Genomic DNA, 22,155 nt, shown 5'->3' on the forward strand with positions numbered 1-22,155 from the left:
ATTCATCATTCATTCATAATAAAAACTCCATCACCAAACGTACACATACGCACCATTCTGTTCCCAAATAAAACATTAAAACTATACAACTCATACATGATCACACACTTGATTTGTCCATAACCAGTTTTTAACCTTTGCCTTAAACAAATTGAGTGTAGAGCATTCTCTAATGGGTTGAGGAAGACCGTTCCACAGATGGCCTCCCTTGACAGAGAGGACGTTCTGCCCAAATGCTGTCCGTCTGTGGGGTATAAACAAGTCTCCTCGGATTGAAGCTCGAGTGGTCCTGTCTGAGCTTTCTTTATGCCTAATGAACTGCTTTAGTGGTGGTGGAGCAAGGGAGTGTAAGACTTTATACAGTGGGGCAAAAAAGTATTTAGTCAGCCACCGATTGTGCAAGTTCCCCAACCTAAAATGATGACAGAGGTCAGTAATTTGCACCAGAGGTACACTTCAACTGTGAGAGACAGAATGTGAAAAAAAAATCCATGAATCCACATGGTAGGATTTGTAAAGAATTTATTCGTAAATCAGGCTGGAAAATAAGTATTTGGTCAATAACAAAAATACAACTCAATACTTTGTAACATAACCTTTGTTGGCAATAACAGAGGTCAAACGTTTACTATAGGTCTTTACCAGGTTTGCACACACAGTAGCTGGTATTTTGGCCCATTCCTCCATGCAGATCTTCTGGAGAGCAGTCATGTTTTGGGGCTGTCGCCGAGCAACACGGACTTTCAACTCCCGCCACAGATTTTCTATGGGGTTGAGGTCTGGAGACTGGCTAGGCCACTCCAGGACTTTCAAATGCTTCTTACGGAGCCACTCCTTTGTTGCCCGGGCGGTGTGTTTTGGATCATTGTCATGTTGGAAGACCCAGCCTCGTTTCATCTTCAAAGTTCTCACTGATGGAAGGAGGTTTTGGCTCAAAATCTCACGATACGTGGCCCCATTCATTCTGTCCTTAACACGGATCAGTCGTCCTGTCCCCTTGGCAGAAAAACAGCCCCATAGCATGATGTTTCCACCTCCATGCTTCACAGTAGGTATGGTGTTCTTGGGATGCAACTCAGTATTCTTCTTCCTCCAAACACGACGAGTTGAGTTTATACCAAAAAGTTCTACTTTGGTTTCATCTGACCACATGACATTCTCCCAATCCTCTGCTGTATCATCCATGTGCTCTCTGGCAAACTTCAGACGGGCCTGGACATGCACTGGCTTCAGCAGCGGAACACGTCTGGCACTGCGGGATTTGATTCCCTGCCGTTGTAGTGTGTTACTGATGGTGACCTTTGTTACTTTGGTCCCAGCTCTCTGCAGGTCATTCACCAGGTCCCCCCGTGTGGTTCTGGGATCTTTGCTCACCGTTCTCATGATCATTTTGACCCCACGGGATGAGATCTTGCGTGGAGCCCCAGATCGTGGGAGATTATCAGTGGTCATGTATGTCTTCCATTTTCTGATGATTGCTCCCACAGTTGATTTTTTCACACCAAGCTGCTTGCCTATTGTAGATTCACTCTTCCCAGTCTGGTGCAGGTCTACAATACTTTTCCTGGTGTCCTTCGAAAGCTCTTTGGTCTTGGCCATGGCGGAGTTTGGAGTCTGACTGTTTGAGGCTGTGGACAGGTGTCTTTTATACAGATGATGGGTTCAAACAGGTGCCATTCATACAGGTAACGAGTGGGGGACTGTAACAGGGCAGCCCTTAGCGGCTGGAAACACAGTGAGACAGACCAAGGCAAGTGTAGTGGAACAAAGTATTTATTCGCTATATGGCTCTCCTTACAACAATTGTCGAGCCTCTTCACAGCACAAAAATCCACCCTCTAATGACAACTGGCAGCCTTAAATATGTTCAGCTGTCACAGACTCAACCATTATTCCACTCTCAGGTAAATTCTTAAATCCCAACCTTCCACCACAGTATACAATATATCAATAAGAATAAATAAATACCTAAATACATTTTCACATTTACATATTAATAAATACTTCACACTTTAATGTTACACCAAACCCAATATTATAAAAACCCAGAAACCCAAGCACAAAAAGATTCACCACACTCTTTACCCATGGTCTCTCCCGGAACCTTTAAATGGTGTCTGGACCCCCGGGGAAACATTTGCCCAAACACCTTGAAGAGGACACAGGCAAGAAAGGTGAGTAATCATTAACTTACAAACACCTATTTGCACCACTTTTATCCCTAGATTTCACACACACATTTGCCTTAGTTTTCCTTCTTGGTAAACCTTAATCACAATCTCAATCACCATTCTTCTCTCCTGACAGACAACCACCACATTCCTTGATGAGGAGCAGCTGTGCAGGATCTGAAACAAGGCCACCAACTGATTTTAAAATTCCCAATAAATAGACAATAAATATTTAAACTGCTTGTGTGCAAATCCATGCTTAAAGTGCAATGCTCATAAAGTGCTTGATAAGGTGCTTTTAATAAAGTGAAAGGTGTGCTCTAAAGTGCTATACATATAATATAAATAAATGCAGTAAGGGAGTCCTCTTCCTTACATTTCCTCCTCCCTCTCTTAAGCGCGAAGTGCTTCAGTCCTCTGTCATCCTAGATAAACAATCAGCAACCACATTTGACTTCCCCGGCCTATACTGGACCGTAAAGTCATAAGGCTGCAGAGACCGGTACCATCCTGCAATGCGGGCATTCGCATCCCTCATGCGGTTCAACCACTGGAGGGCACGATGATCAGTCTCCAGAGTGAAGTGACGTCCCAGAAGATAATACCTCAAGGCCTCAATAGCCCATTTCATGGCCAAGCACTCTTTCTCCACCGTCGAATACCTCGTCTCCCTGTCGAGTAGTTTCCGACGCAGAAACACCACAGGCCTTCTTTCACCATCCACCTCTTGCTGAAGGACAGCACCAAGGCCAACTCCCAAAGCATCAGTTTGCAAGATGAATGGCTTGTTGAAGTCTGGACTGTGTAGAACTGGATGTGTGGAAACTGCTTCCTTGAGGTCTCTGAATGCTCGCTCACAGTCTTCCGTCCAACGCACTTTGTTGGGGGCTGAGCCTTTTGTGAGGTCATTCAGTACAGTGGATCGCTCTGCAAAAGAAGGTATGAATTTCCGGTACCAGCCTACTAGACCCAGAAAACCTCTCACCTTCCTTTTTGTTGTCGGAACTGGGAAGGACTGAATTGCTTCAATCTTTCCAACCTGCGGCTTTATCTTCCCAGAGCCAACTACAAAGCCCAAGTACTCCACTTCTCTCTTGGCTATGGAGCACTTCTTGGGATTGATAGTCAGTCCAGCCATTCTGATGGAGTGTAGCACCTTCTGTAGGTGAATGACACGCTCTTCCCAGGACTGGCTGTACACCACCACGTCATCCAGATATGCTGCAGAGAATGCTGACACATCTCTCAGTACATGGTCCATTAATCGCTGGAATGTCGCTGGTGCACCTTGAAGCCCAAATGGCATGACTTTAAATTGGTACATACCAAAAGGAGTTTTGAAGGCTGTCAGCTCTCTCGCTTCTGGTGCCAAAGCCACTTGCCAGTATCCTTTACACAGATCAAGTGTTGTAATGTACCTTGCTGATCCAACTCTCTCCAGCAGGTCATCCACCCTGGGCATTGGGTAGGGATCAAACTTGGATACTGCATTCAAATATCTGAAATCAATACAGAATCTCAGGGTGTCATCTTTCTTTGGTACCAAAACAATCGGGCTGCACCACTCACTACTTGACACCTCAATGATTCCCAGGTCCAACATCAGTTTTATTTCTTTCTGCAGCACTGGCACCAACCGTTCTGGAATTCTGTAGCTCTTTTGTCGAACGGGTGCATCCTCCTTCACCCGTATCTTGCGCTGAACCAGTGATGTGAAGCCTGGTGTTTCTCGAAAGAGCTGTGGGTCCACGAGTGGTTTTATATCAGCCTGCTCAGTAGGAGACAAATGAGAGAGGTCAACTGAAGCACAAACTTGAATGTTAGTGTTAGTTGGAAAGAACTTCTCAGTCACCTCCTCATCCTTAACTGAACGCACCAGTAACTGATAGACCGGCTCTTGTCGGCTGTGGAATGCCTTCAACAAGTTCACGTGAAATGTCTGATATTTTTTAACTCTTTCTGGCATATTCAGCTCATAAGTGACTTTACTCACTTGTCTGACGATCTCGTATGGTCCATGCCATTTTGTCAGCAACTTGTTATCGCTAGTGGGAAGCAATAACAGTACTTTCTGACCTGGAAGGAAGACCCTATCCCTGGCCTTCTGATCATACCAAGTCTTTTGATGTTTTTGTGCAGCTTTCATGTTGTCTTGCATCAATGATGCCATTTTCTCCAACCTCTCTCTCATGGTGATGACGTAGGCTGCGATGTTTTCGCCCTCTGCTTTGGATTCCTCCCAGCAGTCCTTAAGCAGATCCAGGGGGCCTCTCACTTGGCGACCGTATAAAAGTTCAAAAGGCGAGAAGCCAGTGGAAACCTGCGGGACCTCCCGGTAGGCGAACAGAAGGTAGGGCAGCCATTGATCCCAGTCAGCACCTGTGTCAGAGACAAACTTGCGCAGCATACTTTTGAGAGTCTGGTTGTATCTCTCCACTAGCCTGTCCGTTTGGGGGTGATACGGGGTGGTCTTAAGTCCCTTTATCCCTAACAGCTTATAAACCTGCTGCAACAACTTGGATAGAAAGTTCGTTCCACAGTCCGTCAGAATTTCTCTTGGTATGCCTACCCTAGAGAAAAGCTGCAGAAGACAATTAGCAATGTGACGAGCTTTAATTGATCTGAGTGGGAAGGCCTCAGGAGACCGTGTTGCATAGTCACATATGACTAATATGTAGCGATGACCTGTGGAGCTCCTCTCTAAAGGGCCCACAATATCCATGCCTAGCCTCTCAAATGGTGTTTCAATAATTGGCAGTGGTTGCAACTGGGCTCGCGCTACTCCTTTGCCTGAGGTCAACTGACATTTTTCACAGGAACGGCAAAACTCAGAAACCTGGACATACATCCCTGGCCAAACAAAACGGCTGCTGATCCTATTCAGTGTTTTGTGAAAAGCCATATGACCTGCCCATGGAATTGAATGACCCAAATCCATAACTTTGTCTCTGAACTGTTGTGGGAGTGCCACAGCTTCGCACTTCCCCTTTCTCTGGTACAAGATGCCTCCTTTAATCAAGTAAACAGTGTCTGCAAGACAGCTTACCTGACCTTGACTAGCCCCCTCTACCTCTGTTACCTTCTCAAACCAGGGTTTTAGAGTAGGGTCGCTTCTTTGGAGTGCACCTAAATCTGAGGGAACATCAAACTCAAGTTGGTTATTTGGCTTAGGGAACAATGCTGTACCTTTTTCCCCTGAGCCTTTGAACTTTTCTCTTCTTTTCTGAGCCCTAGACTTCCTAATCTTCCCTGGCTCCGTTTCGAGAGACTCCTCAAAAAAGGGTAGTTCTTGCATCATTTCCTTTGCACTTTGTGCTCTTGTGACTACATGACAGGGTTTAAATGGTTCAACTGTCATATCTAGAGGAAGTGAGCTTCCAGATTCATCACCTAAGCCTTGAATGTCTTTCTCAGCACTCACTTGAGGGTCATAATCTGACTGGTGTATTAGATCAAAAAGAGTGGGGATGTCATTACCAAGTATCACTGAATATGGCAAACTGGGAACAACAGCTACCACTAACAAGTAGGTTTGACCTCCTACTGTCAGGTAAACCTCAGCAGTGGGGTACCTGTGTTCGTCTCCATGCACACAACTTATTGTAGCCCCAACCCCACTTAGCTTTTCTCCTGAAATTATGCTAGAGTGTACAAGAGTCTGAAAGCACCCAGAGTCAAGCAAAGCTTCCTCTTTACGCCCATTAATTAAAACAGGGACAGTACAAGCTTTCTTTCCTACTGGCTCTGTGGCTGGTCTTGGAACTGCACATAAAAGAGATGGTTTTGACTTAAGTGCAGGGCAAAATTGTTGTGTATGGCCAAAGTTATGACAGTGATAACATTTAATATCCTGAACTGAAGACTTAAAGGATTTCTTCACATTGTGAGGTCTATGGGAAGGGAGCTGCCTAGAACTAGAAAGATTTCTAGCCTGAACTTGACCAGAACCCTGTTCACCCCCAATGGACTTACTTGGTTGGGCGTAGTGGGTCTCCCGGCTGAAGTAGGTGCTCTTGCTTCCTTTTCTGGCTGAAGTGAAAACCTCTGCGAGGCTAGCTGCTTCCTTTGCAGTCTTCGGGTCATGCTCACGTATCCAAATCTCCAGCTCTGGATTAACCATTCTCAAAAACTGCTCCAGAATTATCTGCTCAGATATTTCTTCTACAGTTGATTTTTCAGGTTTAATCCATCTTGAAAACAGGTCTTTCAATCTTACATAAAGTTCACGTGGCGTCTCACCTGGCTCAACTTTCAGAGATCTGAAGCGGCGTCTGTAGGTGTCAGCAGTGATCTCATATTTTGCCAGAATTGCCTCTTTCACCTTATCATAATTCTCAGAGTCTGTTAAATCCATAAGAATGTAGGCTGTGCGGGCTTTACCTGTCAACAGGGGAACCAGACGAATAGCCCACTCATCTCTGGGCCATCGACACACGTTTGCCATTCTTTCAAACGTAGTCAGAAAATGTTCAATGTCATCTTCTGGTGACAGAGGAAAAAGTTTTGGTTCAATTAAAGACTTGGACCCACTGGCCACTGGAATGTCTTCACCATTGAATCCAAGTTCTTGTTCTTCAGATGTTGTAGGGGGCGCTGGCGCCTCTGGTGGGTCAGGCTTATCAGTTACAGCGTTAACTTGTAGCTGGATTTGCTGAAATTGATGCTGCATGCCTTTCCACCTTTGCTCCTGACGTGACAAATCCTTCTCCCACTTTTGGTCTCTGGCTGCTTGAGACCGCATAAGAGATTTCACCAACCCTGTTAACTCCTCCAATTTGTCCTCAGGGCTTGTTGCTGCCATGGCCTCTAGCTCAGATGAAGCTCCAACTCCTTCATCAGGCTGCTCCTCTTGGCCTGGCTTTCTTCCACCTCTTGTCATCATCTTCTCACTGTGGCATGAGTGACACACTCCTGACACCACTTGTAACAGGGCAGCCCTTAGCGGCTGGAAACACAGTGAGACAGACCAAGGCAAGTGTAGTGGAACAAAGTATTTATTCGCTATATGGCTCTCCTTACAACAATTGTCGAGCCTCTTCACAGCACAAAAATCCACCCTCTAATGACAACTGGCAGCCTTAAATATGTTCAGCTGTCACAGACTCAACCATTATTCCACTCTCAGGTAAATTCTTAAATCCCAACCTTCCACCACAGTATACAATATATCAATAAGAATAAATAAATACATAAATACATTTTCACATTTACATATTAATAAATACTTCACACTTTAATGTTACACCAAACCCAATATTAAAAAAACGCAGAAACCCAAGCACAAAAAGATTCACCACACTCTTTACCCATGGTCTCTCCCGGAACCTTTAAATGGTGTCTGGACCCCCGGGGAAACATTTGCCCAAACACCTTGAAGAGGACACAGGCAAGAAAGGTGAGTAATCATTAACTTACAAACACCTATTTGCACCACTTTTATCCCTAGATTTCACACACACATTTGCCTTAGTTTTCCTTCTTGGTAAACCTTAATCACAATCTCAATCACCATTCTTCTCTCCTGACTAGAGATGGCACGATACCACTTTTTTATGTCCGATACCGATATCATAAATTTGGATATCTGCCGATACCGATATGAATCCGATATAGTGTTTTTTAATCAACAAAACTGTTTTTTAAAATATCTTGCTGCATTTTGCAAGTCTGCAAGTTCATACTCAAGTTTAAAACAACAACTACACTAAAGCTATTCTGTTATACCTGTATACAAAAAAAATATTTCATAGTTCAGCAATACTGATCAATCTAATAAACTTAGACCTGCACCATCCTCCCTATTCTGGTATTTTAAAGAGTACTTAGCGTAAATATTAAGCAACCTAACTAATAGGGTTCCAACTCCCAGCAACAACAAAAATAAATAAATAAAAAATAGGGAACCACCCCTCACGCTCCACCTCATGATGCTTAATCAACGTAATCAACCTTAATTTGATGCAGTGTGAAAAAAAATGCACAGAAATCAATTATTTTTCAAGAAATATTAAATAGATTCAACATCTTTCTTCAACAAAATTGCAGACTGCACAGATGGTACCTTCCCAAAGGAAAATGTACTATAGCTTACTAGGGTATATATATTAGACTTAATAGTCACTATATACAGTAATTGACTTCTATTCATTTTACATCAAATTAAAACTTTGGGTGTCAGATAATTATTTATTAAAAGCTAGACATTTTAAATGAGAATAAGAAAGAAAAGTATGTCTTTGTGCCCCCTTTTCCCAGTTAATGCCCTATCGGCCCCCCTGGCTAAACTTTGCTAGATCCGCCCCTGCACAGTTACCAGTAATATTAAATAAATTCTAACAACAGCTTATCAAGCTTAAACGTGCTGCTGTTGTTCAGCCGCTGGTTTGCTCGTTCTGGCGCAAAGTGGGCCAAAAACAAACAAAAGAGAGGGACTCGCGACAGAAAAGCCGATCAGCTGATCATTTAAGCAGTTTCACGATTGAAGTAGCAGCCGGAGAGCGAGAGGCAGTCGCTCGTTAAGCTTAACGCAGGAATGCTTTACAAACATTCAGAGATGGACTTACACACTTGCTTTACTTCTCTCGGGGATAACTTTGTCGGAGATGAAATGCCAGGTTGCTAGCGAAGCTCCAAATGCTATCCAGACCACGACAGGTCCCGCATGCCACAGCTGCTCTATCACGTGATGCATACTGCTCCGACGTTCTGAGGCGAGTTACGGCGTGTTGCAAGTTTTGTGAGGTGCTTTCGTGATATTTAATGGATCGGATTACATTTTTTATTTTTCTCCGATATCCGATCCAGTAATTTAGGTCAGTATCGGACCGATACCGATACGTAATATCGGATCGGTCCATCTCTACTCCTGACAGACAACCACCACATTCCTTGATGAGGAGCAGCTGTGCAGGATCTGAAACAAGGCCACCAACTGATTTTAAAATTCCCAATAAATAGACAATAAATATTTAAACTGCTTGTGTGCAAATCCATGCTTAAAGTGCAATGCTCATAAAGTGCTTGATAAGGTGCTTTTAATAAAGTGAAAGGTGTGCTCGAAAGTGCTATACATATAATATAAATAAATGCAGTAAGGGAGTCCTCTTCCTTACAGGGACAGAAAAGCGTCTTACAGAAGACGTTACAGGTCTGTGAGAGCCAGAGATTTTCCATGTTTGAGGTGACCAAATACTTATTTTCCACCCTAATTTACGAATAAATTCTTTACAAATCCTACCATGTGAATTCATGGATTTTCTTTTCACATTCTGTCTCTCACAGTTGAAGTGTACCTCTGGTGCAAATTACTGACCTCTGTCATCATTTTAGGTGGGGGAACTTGCACAATTGGTGGCTGACTAAATACTTTTTTGCCCCACTGTATATTAAACACACTCTTTTAAGTTTCACTAAGTTATTGAAGTTCAGTAATTTATGTTTTTTTTAACACATGACAGTGGTGGTGGGAAGTCGGTTTTTTGTCAAGTAGTTTTAAACTTCTTTTATAAATGTTTTCAATAGTTTTAAGTGTTGTTGGACAAGCAAGTGACCAGGACGTCAAACAATAGTCCATATGAGAGATGATCATTGAGTAAAAATAAGTTTTTGCAACATTCATATTTAAATTATTACGTATATGATTAAAATTTCAATTGTTAAATTTAAGTACCTGGGACACTATTTATGTGACTCTTGAAGGATAATGTTGGGTCTAGAATGACCCCAAGATATTTAAATTCTGGAGCTAATTCAAGCGCTACTCCATCCAGGAATATGTTTGACTGCTTCAAGTTTAAGGGGCGTTTTGAAAACTACATACAGACAGTTTTTGAGGTGTTCAACATTAGGCATGAGTCCTCCAGCCAGCTATGCATTAATGCTAAAGCAGCTGTAAGATCTTTTGCCACCTGCTGGACACTATTTGCTTGCGTATATATAACTGCATCATCCGCATACATTTGAGTAAATATATTTGGACAGACTTCAGGTAAGTTATTGATAAAAAGAGAGAACAATAAGGGCCCAAGAACAGATCCTTGAGGAACCCCTGTATCACAGTCTAAATATGGAGATTTAACCCCATCTAACACCACACACTGTTTCCTGTGTGAGAGATATGAGGCAAACCACTGAAGAGCCTGACTGGAGATATTAAACTGAGTCAATCTGGACAACAATATCTGATGGTTTACAGAGTCGAAAGCCTTCTTCAGATCTAAAAATACAGCTCCAACACAGGGACGCTTGTCCAGCAAGCTCTTCAAGTTCTCCACTAACATACACAGGGCAGTATCTGTGGAGTGATGTGCCCGAAAGCAAAACTGCAACGGATGTAATGAGGGTTGGGTGTTTTCTAGGTGAGCAGTGAGGAGTTTAACCACCCACTTCTCAGCCATTTTAGATACGACCGGGAGTATGCTTATGGGGCGATAATTAGCAATGTCAGTCTTCACACCTGCTTTGAGAATTGGTGTAACTGCAGCAATTTTCCAATCTGTTGGAACAATGGAGTGTTTGAAAGACATATTCAAAACATGAGTTATTGGACGTACAAGCAAATCCATATGTTCCTTTAGGAAGTTTGTGTTAATACCATATACATCAAGTGCTTTTGATTGTTTTAAACCTGTAATTAGTTTAGCAACTTCAGTGTCTGAAATATGAGTGACGGTGAACAAATTTTGACCAACATCATTCACATTATCAGAGCATACGACTGAGTCAAAGCTCTGACTGATCTCCTTAACAGATGAAATAAAGAAAGTGTTTAAGTTACTGACAATAGATAGAGGCTCTCTAACAATAGAGTTATTTATATAAAGTTCAATTGTATTTTTGCTTTTGTTTGAATGACGGCCAAGTAATTTATTTAAGTGTTGCCAGATAACTTTACCATTACCTTTGGCTCTTTCAATTATATTTATATAAAATTTTGCTTTGGCCTGTCTCAAACTTCTTGTTACTTTATTCCGCATTGAAGTAAATCTCTGTCTATCCAGAGTTAGACCTGTTTTCAGGAACTGCTTTAGTAATTGATCTCTTGTTTTCATTAAATTCTTGCACTCTTTGTTTAACCAGGGCAAATTAGATGTTGTCTTTATTTTTTGTCGACCTCTAATGGAGTATGTTGATATAACTAGGGCTGGGTATCGTCACTGATTTCTAGAATCGATTCAATTCCGATTCACAAGGTCCCAAATCGATTCGATCCACGATTCGATTTAATTCGATTCGATTCGATTTAAATCTGGGAAATTTTGACAGTCAGAAGTATAATTCAGATCAGAACATTTACATATTTTTGTAACTATAAAAAGGAAGCTGACACTCGCAAGACTTTATCCAAGGTGTGAGCATCACAGCAGATGCCTTTGTGTCAAAGTAGCTGAGGATAAAACACAGAAAAACATGAAGGTGATTTTCCTGGCCTGGGATTTTATAAAAATATTCTGCAGTACATCAAAAACGAAAGAAAACCATTAATTAATGAACATTACCTCTGATGTTACAGCGGTTTTATTAGACACACGGCTAAGCATTTTGCATTTTGAATAATATTAAAAAGTTTAAATTTGTTCAGTATTGAACAGCAGAAATGAGGCTTTCTTTTCGGAAGAATGTAAAAGGGAAAAAAACAGCGGCCGACAGCGCTGTAAACAACAGTAGACTTGTGCGTAACAAGCAAGCAAATAATGAAGAAAGCGAAACTGTTCGAGAGAGGGGGGGGGGGGGGGGGGGGAGGGAGAGAGGGAGAGAGAGAGAGCTGCGCATCGCAATGGAAGCAAAACAGTAAAAGAGTGAATTCATGACGATGTTTATGTGAAGTGTTTGGATCTTCTTTTGCTGCTGGTTCGGTCAATATTGTTTGGAGAGAGATCAAACTAACAGCTTTAGAATCAGCGCATAAAGGGCGTGAACACAAAGCGCGGACCCGGATCAGCGAGCTGTCGGCTTTCAGCCCCGACTGTGAGAAAGGCGACATCTAACTGATTCTGATCCGCGGGTCGCGCTGTGTCTTTAAGTCTATGTGCAGAATCCCTGTACCTGCTCTCATTTACTGTTTGGTGGTTCTTGAAATTTTGTGAGATGTCACCAGAGATTCTGGCATTTCGGACAAAATAAATTTATATTAAAAAATCGATTCAGGATTTTAATGAATCGATTTTACGTTATCCAAGCCAGAATCGATTTTAATCGATGAATCGATTATAAAAACCCACCCCTAGATATAACTAGATATGCAGAATTGTGGATCATCACTACACAATAAAGGCTCCCAGTTAACTGATGCTAATGCTTCTGCTACATTTTGTCGCTGACTTCTTGGTATGAATTCATAAAAGGATCTCCTATTAGATGAACTTTGAAAGTCATTCTTAACCCGTGATTTTATAAGTTTTCAAGAAAATAATATAAAATTGTGGTCTGAAATACCAGTGATAAAATTATAAGATTTAATAATTCGCTCGGGCTTATTACTGAAAACCAGATCTATTTTAGTTTTAGAGTGTCTTGTTATTCTTGTGGGTTGTTCAATGTGTTGAGTAAAGTTCAAAGTCTCCATTATGTCCTTGAGTGTTTTTCTGTCCTTTTCACAGTCCCAGTTGACATTAAAATCTCCCGTTACAATTATTTCATTAGACTTATTATTTATAGCATGATATTTAAGTAATATCTGTAGTTGTTCATAAAAAATATTCTTTGCGGAAGGAGGGCGATATAAACAGATCAACGTAAATGACATTTCTGGGGAAAGAGTGATTTTAACAGAAATATGTTCTATTTCGACATCTATTGGTGAACTAAGTAAAGAGCAATCCAGGTGTTTTTTTACATACACAAGTATTCCTCCTCCTCTTGTTCCAATTCTATCCCTTCTGAATACTGTGTATTCTGGAAAGACAACCGCAGACTCAGAAGAAGAACTTGTGAGCCAAGATTCAGAGATACCCAAAATAGAAATATTGGAATTGCTTAGAATATGTTCCAGTTGCTCATGCTTTGGTAACATACTGCGAATGTTAATGTGTCCACATAGAAGCCCCTTTGGTTTATTTTTAGTGTCCCAGATTAGTTTAGCCTGATTAAATGTCTTGCAGATCTTTGTTCCTCTGTAAATTTTAATAGCAGGATTTCTTGTCCTTTTGTTGACAATGCTATGAGCATTTAATGATGAGAAACCCTTTACTGGAGACTGTAGTTTGGGTACAGCAGGTGGGGGCCCAGGCAGCCAAGATTGAAACCCAGGCAGCTGAGGTGGAGGCCCGAGCAGCTGAGGTGGAGGCCCGAGCAGCTGAGGTGGAGGCCCGAGCAGCTGAGGTGGAGGCCCAGGCAGCTGAGGTGGAGGCCCAGGCAGCTGAGGTGGAGGCCCAGGCAGCTGAGGTGGAGGCCCAGGCAGCTGAGGTGGAGGCCCAGGCAGCTGAGGTGGAGGCCCAGGCAGCTGAGGTGTAAGCCCAGGCAGCCGAGATTGAAACCCAGGCAGCCGAGTTGGAAACCCAGGCAGCCGAGGTGGAGACCCAGGCAGCCGAGGTGGAGACCCAGGCAGCCGAGGTGGAGACCCAGCTAGCTGAAATGTAGGCCCAGGCAGCTGAGGTGGAGGCCCAGGCAGCTGAGGTGGAGGCCCAGGCAGCTGAGGTGGAAACCCAGGCAGCCGAGGTGGAGGCCCGAGCAGCTGAGGTGAAATCCCTGGCAGCTGAAATGTAGGCCCAGGTAGCTGAAATGTAGGCCCAGGCAGCTGAAATGTAGGCCCAGGCAGCTGAGGTGGAGGCCCAGGCAGCCGAGGTGGAGGCCCAGGCAGCTGAAATGGAGGCCCAGGCAGCTGAAATGGAGGCCCAGGCAGGCCTAGGCTAACTAGGCTAATTAGTTGTAGCCAGTCCAAATCACTGATGTTTGAATTAGGTCCAGGATTTAGTTCTATATCACCAGCCAAAAGTAGCATCAGAACAAGTTTCAGAATCTCCAGCGACAGACGTGGTATATTTGATTGTTCATGTTTACCTGGGGGTGGTCTAGCATGACCACAATCCAAGAATCTTGTGAACAAAAGATGTTGACTCCATTTGGCTGGGAAAGTGGTATAATTATCCAGCTTTCTTGGACATGTCGAACTCCACAGAAGATAAAAATGTATAAAAACAAAAAGACAAGTTGATGTCAAGATCCAGGGGTTTTTAGATGGTTTTTTGGCAAACGCACAGGACCTGCCAAGCTGTGTGTCTGCACCCTAGCAGCCATCTTGTTCTCCAATCTGGAAAACCAGATTTTTTCGTTTTTTTTTTTAGATCAGACACATATCTATAGTTCATCTTTCTTATACAACAATCTGACTTCAGACTGATTACTGAAAATACCCCTTGACACCCCTGACCTGAAAAATTCTCAGACAGCACATTCATCTGAAGAAGGGAAAAAGGCTTATACTCATGATAAGAGTATAGATAAGAGTCAGAGGAAACATTGATACTGAGTATTCTTTGCCTTGCTGTAATAAAGGAGTATCACACATCGCACTTAAGCGCCTGAGAAAATCATACCATATATTTAAAAATCAGCACGTCTGCACGTCTGTTGTCAGTATGAATCTACGCGCTCGTAGTTCATGGAGCGCTTGCTCTGTATGTGGCCCGTGTTTATAATTGCTAGCAGGGCACAAGAGTGCGGGTAAGAAAAAGGGCACCAGCTCATTCTACAGCAATACCCTCCTGCTCATGATAAGAAAAAGCTTGTAGAGACTGCCCTTTAAAATTTTAAGCAGTGTTGCCCTGGAGGAGAGATCAATTATGAGAGAGAAGGGTCATCAGACCAAGACGGGCCAACATGGTTAAATATGTGCAGAAATAATGGATGGATAATGAAATTAAAACCATCCACCGTCTGTCACCTTGATGCATGATTGAAAAGCTCGGCACTGAGTGGTGGCTGCTGTCAGTCAGCAGCGCAAAGCTGGCTGACGCACCTTCGCTGAGATTCTGCCTAAAGACGTGTTGTCCTTGAGGGAGGGTTATTTTTTTCTTTTTTGCCCACTACTTTTGTATCGTTCTCTTATAAGCTTACAACAATGGATTGATTAAGGATTTATTCTCCTTATAGGAAGTGAATGGAATAATTAATTCAATTATGTCTGCATTGTGTGTGTGTGTGTGTGTGTGTGTGCCAACAGCTCTTCCTGAGGCTGCTGGATAATGACATATTAATCCTCTGGGCTGGGATCTTAACTGTGCTTCAGTGAGATATGCTTAAAATGAACAGGTTTAATAGGAATAGCAGCTAAGGCGTATTAAGACAAGAAACTTAAGACCACTCACATTGGCCTAAATCCATTATTCTAAAAGAAAAGAAAAGAACAAATAATAATGCTCTTATTTCAGAGCTGTGGAAGCCAGAGATGCTTGACATTTAAGATAGTAAAATTGATTTATCTATTCTGCGACTTCTAATTCTAACCAAATGCACAAACCTGAACTAGGCTGCCAATTTTTAACCAGAGGAAATCAGAAAACCCCCATAATTTTCTGTATTCTGGTCTCCTACCTGCTTTCTTGAACCTGTCCAGCAGGTTTTGCCTGACTGTCCTCTGCAGGTTGAAGTAGTCATCCTCTTCATCAGGACTCTTTAGGTACAGGGGAATGTGCTGAAATATCAGGATGTGTTTGGGTTTAGGTTCCTAAATGGAGACAGATGTGAGCGTTGATTACATCACAAGATCTCTAAAGACAGAAATTCAAATGATGTGCCCACATGGCTTAAAAAGGCTCAATCACGCTGGGGTCATGCCATCCTACCGTAGAAGAGGAGGAGGATGCTCTGCTCAGCTGCGCCTCCAGCCAGGCCTCCTGAGCCTCCCTCAGCTCAGGGCAGGCCGAGGCGTCGAAGAACAGCTGGGAGTTCAGAACCAGGCAGAGAACTCCGCCCACCTGAGACGGCAAAAGTGTGAGAAAAAGAAAACAAGAGAGGAAAACAACAACTTGAATTATTTCCCATTTCATCTGCCGTCCCTACACCCAATTTAATATTATATTCCTATAGATTATCCAAAACCTAACTGCTGAAAATAAAAATGTTGGTGAATGCGGTGTGGCAAAAACACTCCAACCATGCAGAATTTTAGCAAAATACCTCTGGCATGCATTTTAAACTACATGTATAAAACTCATTAGCCATGTCCCAAATTGCAAGGCCTTTAAGGAACCATATACTGTCCATATACTATGCATTCTGGTCTTATGTTAATAAGACTCTAAAAAAACTTTGCAATCCTAATTAGTAATGCTTTTATGTTTACCAACTGTGTGCCCATGGCACCACATCAAAGTTTGTTATGTTACCAAGAAACAGTTGCTATAACTGAAATATGCATCGTCACAAAGCTCCCTTGTGCAACTTCTGGTAAAAGAGGTCTAAATGGCCACCATAAAAACTGGACCACACCGTGATATACATATATTTTTTAACTGCAATATCAAAGTACAGGGAAGTCTAATGCACAAAAGTAGTCTAAATGACATTAGCTATACATGCTGAGGAAAATAGAGCCAAAACATATTTAATGTCACACACCAAAACAGGTGCAGGGTTTTTGGTCCTTTGCTATTCTTAATCCTGTGAGAGCAGAGATGGTGTTCGCAGGTACCCGTCATTATAATATTCCATTCATCCAACAACCACTGCTACAGGCTGCTACTACTAATTATGGTTTGTGTCTGCTTACCCAGAAGCTGAAATAGTCATCCCCCCACTCCCTGCAATACTGCTCCACTGTGCTGGGAGTGGGGGTGTTACCCAGGTCATGGTTTCCACTGACAAACACCAGAGGAATGGAGGGATCGGTCCCCTTCAAGGCTGCCTTCAGATCTTTCTCCTGACCTTCTCTAAAGGGTGTACCTAAAGGAAGAATAACAGAAAACCTATTGTCAACATGGCATGTGTTACTGTCAGACATATGATTAAAGGTAACATAAAACCAAACAATTTACGACCTGGACCTAAAAAAAACAGATGTTTGATTAAGAAAAGCATTCTACTGTATGCGGGTGGAAATGAGCCAAAGACAGCCTAAAAGTGTGAATGAGGACAACGTGAGAGTGAGAGAGAGATTATATGGATGATGATGAGAGCGCTCAAAGGATGATGAATGCTCAGTACAGCTCGACTTCATATCACCATGGTTACTGACATGATTAGTGGTGCTCTGGCGGTATCCTCTCGGTCCACATGTTGCAGGCAACAGCTGTGTAGACCGCTTTCCAGATTCAGGTTTGTGAAGACATACGAGGCTATTTGCTTTAAATACACCTCCCCCCCCAAAAATTTTAAAAGTGCTATAAGCCTGGAGTTCACAAAAAGGGTAAACATCCAAAAATGGGTAATGTTCTGAGCCAAATTAATTCAATCCCAGAGTGTATAAAGGGCAGAGAATGGGTGACTCTCAAATCTATTTATAACTTTGAATTTATATCAAACAAACCCATCAGCCCCTGCTCTTGTGTTATCCCCGGTCCTCTCTCTCTCTTCCCTCTCATATTTCTTTTCATTTTTATTCATCTGAGTAATTATTTTACTGGCCTAGTTTTGGAGCAAATCTTTCCTCGGATATTTAGATAGGGCTCATTACATAAGAGCCTTTCCCCAAAGAACATCTTATTCGTGACAGTGGGAGAAAGTGTAGAGTTTAAGAAACATTAAAAGGGAAAACATGGACTGACGTTTATACAACGCTCTTCCAATCTTACTGACCACTTAAGGTGCTTTGTAGACTGCAAGTCACATATCGACTTAATCTACGCAACAAAAGCACGTTATCTACCCTCAACTACGGCTAATTTAGAGCTAATTAACCAAACATTAATATTTTCAGACTGTTTGAGGAGGTATTCAGAAAGGTGCCAGCCAGAGTTTGGACCATACGCTGTGAGGCAACAGTACTGCCACTGGACCACCATGCATCCTGGAGCTGTCACTTGGTACTCCTCTGCAGGTAAAGCTTCCAAACGTAAAATATCTAATATACTTGTTGTTCATGATCATGGAGTGAATAGTCCTTTTGGTTGGGCCCACTTTCATAACATCATTATAGTACCACTAGTAATACTTTCAGTTTTCTTTTCTTTTTGCGGACATGGTACTATTGACCGTGTAGTCAAATTACTTCTGAACTATTGAACAGCAACACCATGTCGCTGTGGATGAGTGCAGGTGGAGAGTTTGACATTTATTTGGAATTTAATGCTAAAATGAGTCCAAATTCAACTGTAGCCCACTGAGCTTCCTTGTAAGTATGCTAGATTTTTATTCAATGTTACTCACCAAAACAAATGAGTTGTTAGTTTTGCTCCAAGATAGAATTTAATTGCCATCCTATAAGATATTCCACAACTATCACGAAAACAAGCAAAAAATTTAATTTGTGCGAAACACAAATGACATCAAAATAATTTAGTTCTGCATGAATAAAACTGCCTTACAAATTATCAATAAGTAGATAAGTGGTTTTTCTCTGATGCCAGCACAAACTCAAACTTGCTTTTTTCGTTCCCTGTTGACCTGATATTTTCAAGTATAATCCTGATGAAAGGAAATGACAGCTGAAGCCACAACAAAGCGGATTAATTATTTCACAATATTTGACCGCTGCCACAATTACATACAAACAAAGGCCGTCTCACTAATGAAGTTTAGATGAAAAACCGGGGGCGCAAAGATTGTTAGGCAACTGTTCCAGCTGATAGCACTCTCTGCAACTTTGCTGCTACAGACAGATTACAGTACCTGATTTTCTTCGTTTATTTACAAGTTTTAATTTGCATGAGGTCATTTTCTTTAGGATTGGCGAATGAGAATCAGTCTACTGTATATTTTAGCACCATGAATATGCCCCTTAGGAAGGTACCTGACCTTGTCAGCTGCTCCAGTGGATTTGCTCAGTGGAATAGCAAAACATGTTTATGCTTGACATCGCCTAAATGTGAATACATAATAGGTAATCAAGGGAGATTCCACATTAGATACAATTGATCTTTCCTCTGTGTGTGTGTGTTGATGTTGCATACTCTTATCTTCGATTACAAATGCCAAAAAACAGTTAGGACGCTTTACAAAATGTAAATAAAAACAATGTCATTCACAATAGATTATTCACAACACATCCAATGCAACTACATATTTAATCCCTGACATATCCTAATATAAGAAAAAGTGCAATTTCAACAGCAAGTCTCAGTTTTGCTACGTGACAAAGAAATGCTGCTGTAATAAATGAAAGAAATCTGTCAGCATGTCTTTTTGGGGTTAAATTGTAGAAGATAAAAGGTGTAAATTTACAGAACAGGTTTTACCGTCAGAGATGCAAGCTTTTTATCTGAATGCTAATAGCAAGTCAGCTAGTCTCTCTCCTCTTAGACCAGAAGACGCGGTGTCCATGCTTTCCAGTTATCCGCTTTGCCTCGGTCCATTTTAAATGAGTTTGGATCTAGTCAAGACAGCAGTGTTTCTGGATCATTTTCACATAAAGCTTCTTCTTTGTATGATACAGCCTTAACCTGCATTTGTTGATGTTGCAGGAAACTGCTCACTGACTGAGCCTGCGCACAAGATCACGGGAATACACTTCTGATTTTCGACCCTGTCAATTATGCACAGAGATTTCTCCAGATTTTCAGAATCATTTGAGGACATTATGCTCTGTTGATGATGAGAGATTTCCTTCATTTGTAGATTCAGTTTTTCTCCAAAGTGGTGAACCTCTGCCCATGTTTACTTCAGAAAATCTCTGAGATGCTCTTTTTTTATACTCGATCATATGCTGACATGTTAACAGTTAAACCAATTAACTGTAAAATGTTCCTCCAGCTGTTCCTTTTTAGCAGCACTTACTTTTCCAGTCTTTTATTGCTCCTGTCCCAATGTTTTTCAGACGACTTGCTATTATTGATATTTTTCATGAAGCAGTAAAATGACTCAGTTTAACCATTTGACATGTTTTCTATGTTCCACTGTGAATAAAATCTGTGTTTGTGAGATTTGCAAATCATTCCATTCTGTTGTTATTTACATCTTGCGCAGTGTCCCAACATTTCTGGGACTGAGGTTCTATCGAGCACTTGAACAGGCTTGAAAATGTAAAACAACTGATAAAGTTTGTACAGCTAACTTTATAATTGAGTACTACTTCAAGTTTCCACCGCTGTTTTGGATTTATTCGACACTCGCGTCTGTCTGGAAACCTCATCTGTCATGCACGGTAGCAGATGCGAGAGTCGAAATCGGAAAAACGCACAGATTTATGAGGTGGTGCAGAAATGGAGGCTTTTTCCAAATATGTTGTAAAACATCCAGTGTCTCTGTGAGACCGGAGAGAACGACAACAATAGTCGAAAAATGTTGACGTCCTCTGCCCTTTGAGATTGACTGTCACGCTGTGCTCGACTACCCTATGCAACGTTCACACTTATCAAATGTACTGGATTTTGGGCTCAACAACAGCATCTAGCCACACTTACGTTTCTCCTGATAAATAAATGTGAATAAATAGCACTGGTTGCGACACACAGTGGCAGGGACGCTGTGCTGCCTTCTGCTTCCTCACACCACCACCTGCCTGCCCTCAATTACAGCCATCTGTTGACATAGTACAAGCATGAATCAACAATCTCTGTGACACAGCTCGAACCAATCCTCATCCAAGCCCCATCTGCATTTAAGATATCTTGCTCCAGCTAACAGTGATGTGTTGTGTGAGTGACTGCAGTAAGATAAGAGGCCCAGTGAAACAACTGCAGCTCGTTTGGATGAAGATGTGTTGCTGCACTTGAAAGGAAATTATTTTTAAGTCACAGATGGTTTTTTTCTGTCTGTAACAGCAAACAGGAACAACCACTGTGTCCTTCAATAGACCACAATCTCTCTCTCGGTTATTTAGTGTAAATCTTAATTTAGAATTATCTGGTTACATTAGCCGTGCATTACGTTCTTCTTCACTTCCCTTTTAATAGCACTATATGTAATTTGCCCAAATGGACGCATAAAATATGAAAGAAGTGGTTAAAGCAGATGTGTTGTGCATCACTAAATGAAATAAATGATAAGGATTTTTCATATATAAGAAATAGCGAGAAATTCCATTTCATACAAACATTTTTAACGCCAGCACTGTCTTGCCCTACTTTCCTCCCTGCAATATGCAGCACATGTAGGGTATACGCAAATAAAAACACAATGCTGCTCTCCACTCCCCGTGGGGCTCTAACTGAAAGGCCTTGTTCACTTAATGAGATTGCAACACTGATTCTTAAAACCTGACAGGAGACTTTGGCAGGTTCTCATTGAGCCTGTCCAACACTGTAAGCACTTCTCTCAATTTCCTTTAAAGACTGGCTGTCGAAGCTGCACTGAGTCCTCAGTGCCTGGGGTCTTGCTGTTGTATACATTTTCTACACTTGAACAACTGTATTTTGTGGCCTCTATATTTGTGACTAACTCAAGCATGCATCGACATGTTGTGCTTGTGCTGATGTGGCACTGGTGTTTGGCAAGATCTTAGTGAAGATGTTATATTAAATACTTCAGACAATCTCACAAACGCAAAATGAGGTAAATAGTGTTTTCTACAGTTGCCCAAGTACATATTGGCAACTGATACATCTGCCCTGTACAAACTATACTGTACTAATACTAGTCGACAGCCCCCTTAAATTTACACTCACAGGCTGATTTATTAGGTACACTTTGTTAGTACTGGATTGGACCAGTAAGGAAAGCCTTAATGCTTCGTGGCATAGATTCAACAAGGTTGCTGCAGATTTGTTGGTTGCGCAGCCACAAATTACATCCCAAAGGTCCTTTATTGGACTGAGATTTGGTGACTGTGAAGGCCATCCGTTTACAATGCCATGTTAAAGTGACTAGTTTAAGAAAAACTAAGCTTTGTGACATGGAATATTACCCTGCTGGAAACAACCATCAGAAGATGGGTACACTGTGGTCATAAAGT

General features: G+C 41.9%; 1 protein-coding gene across 1 annotated transcript in view; it reads right to left on the reverse strand.

Moving 5' to 3' along the window:
- Positions 1 to 22,155, reverse strand: part of cpped1 (calcineurin-like phosphoesterase domain containing 1) — a 67,999-nt gene that overhangs the window by 23,927 nt on the left and 21,917 nt on the right. Inside the window, exons 3-5 of the mRNA XM_026179077.1 lie at positions 16,879 to 17,051; positions 15,953 to 16,084; positions 15,702 to 15,834 (exon numbers count right to left, since the gene is read on the reverse strand). Coding sequence (XP_026034862.1) covers positions 15,702 to 15,834; positions 15,953 to 16,084; positions 16,879 to 17,051 — 438 coding nt within the window. The remainder of the gene's footprint in view (positions 1 to 15,701; positions 15,835 to 15,952; positions 16,085 to 16,878; positions 17,052 to 22,155) is intronic.

This window comes from Astatotilapia calliptera, chromosome 8, assembly GCF_900246225.1.
Source record: "Astatotilapia calliptera chromosome 8, fAstCal1.2, whole genome shotgun sequence".
In the NCBI taxonomy this organism is placed as follows: domain Eukaryota; kingdom Metazoa; phylum Chordata; class Actinopteri; order Cichliformes; family Cichlidae; genus Astatotilapia; species Astatotilapia calliptera.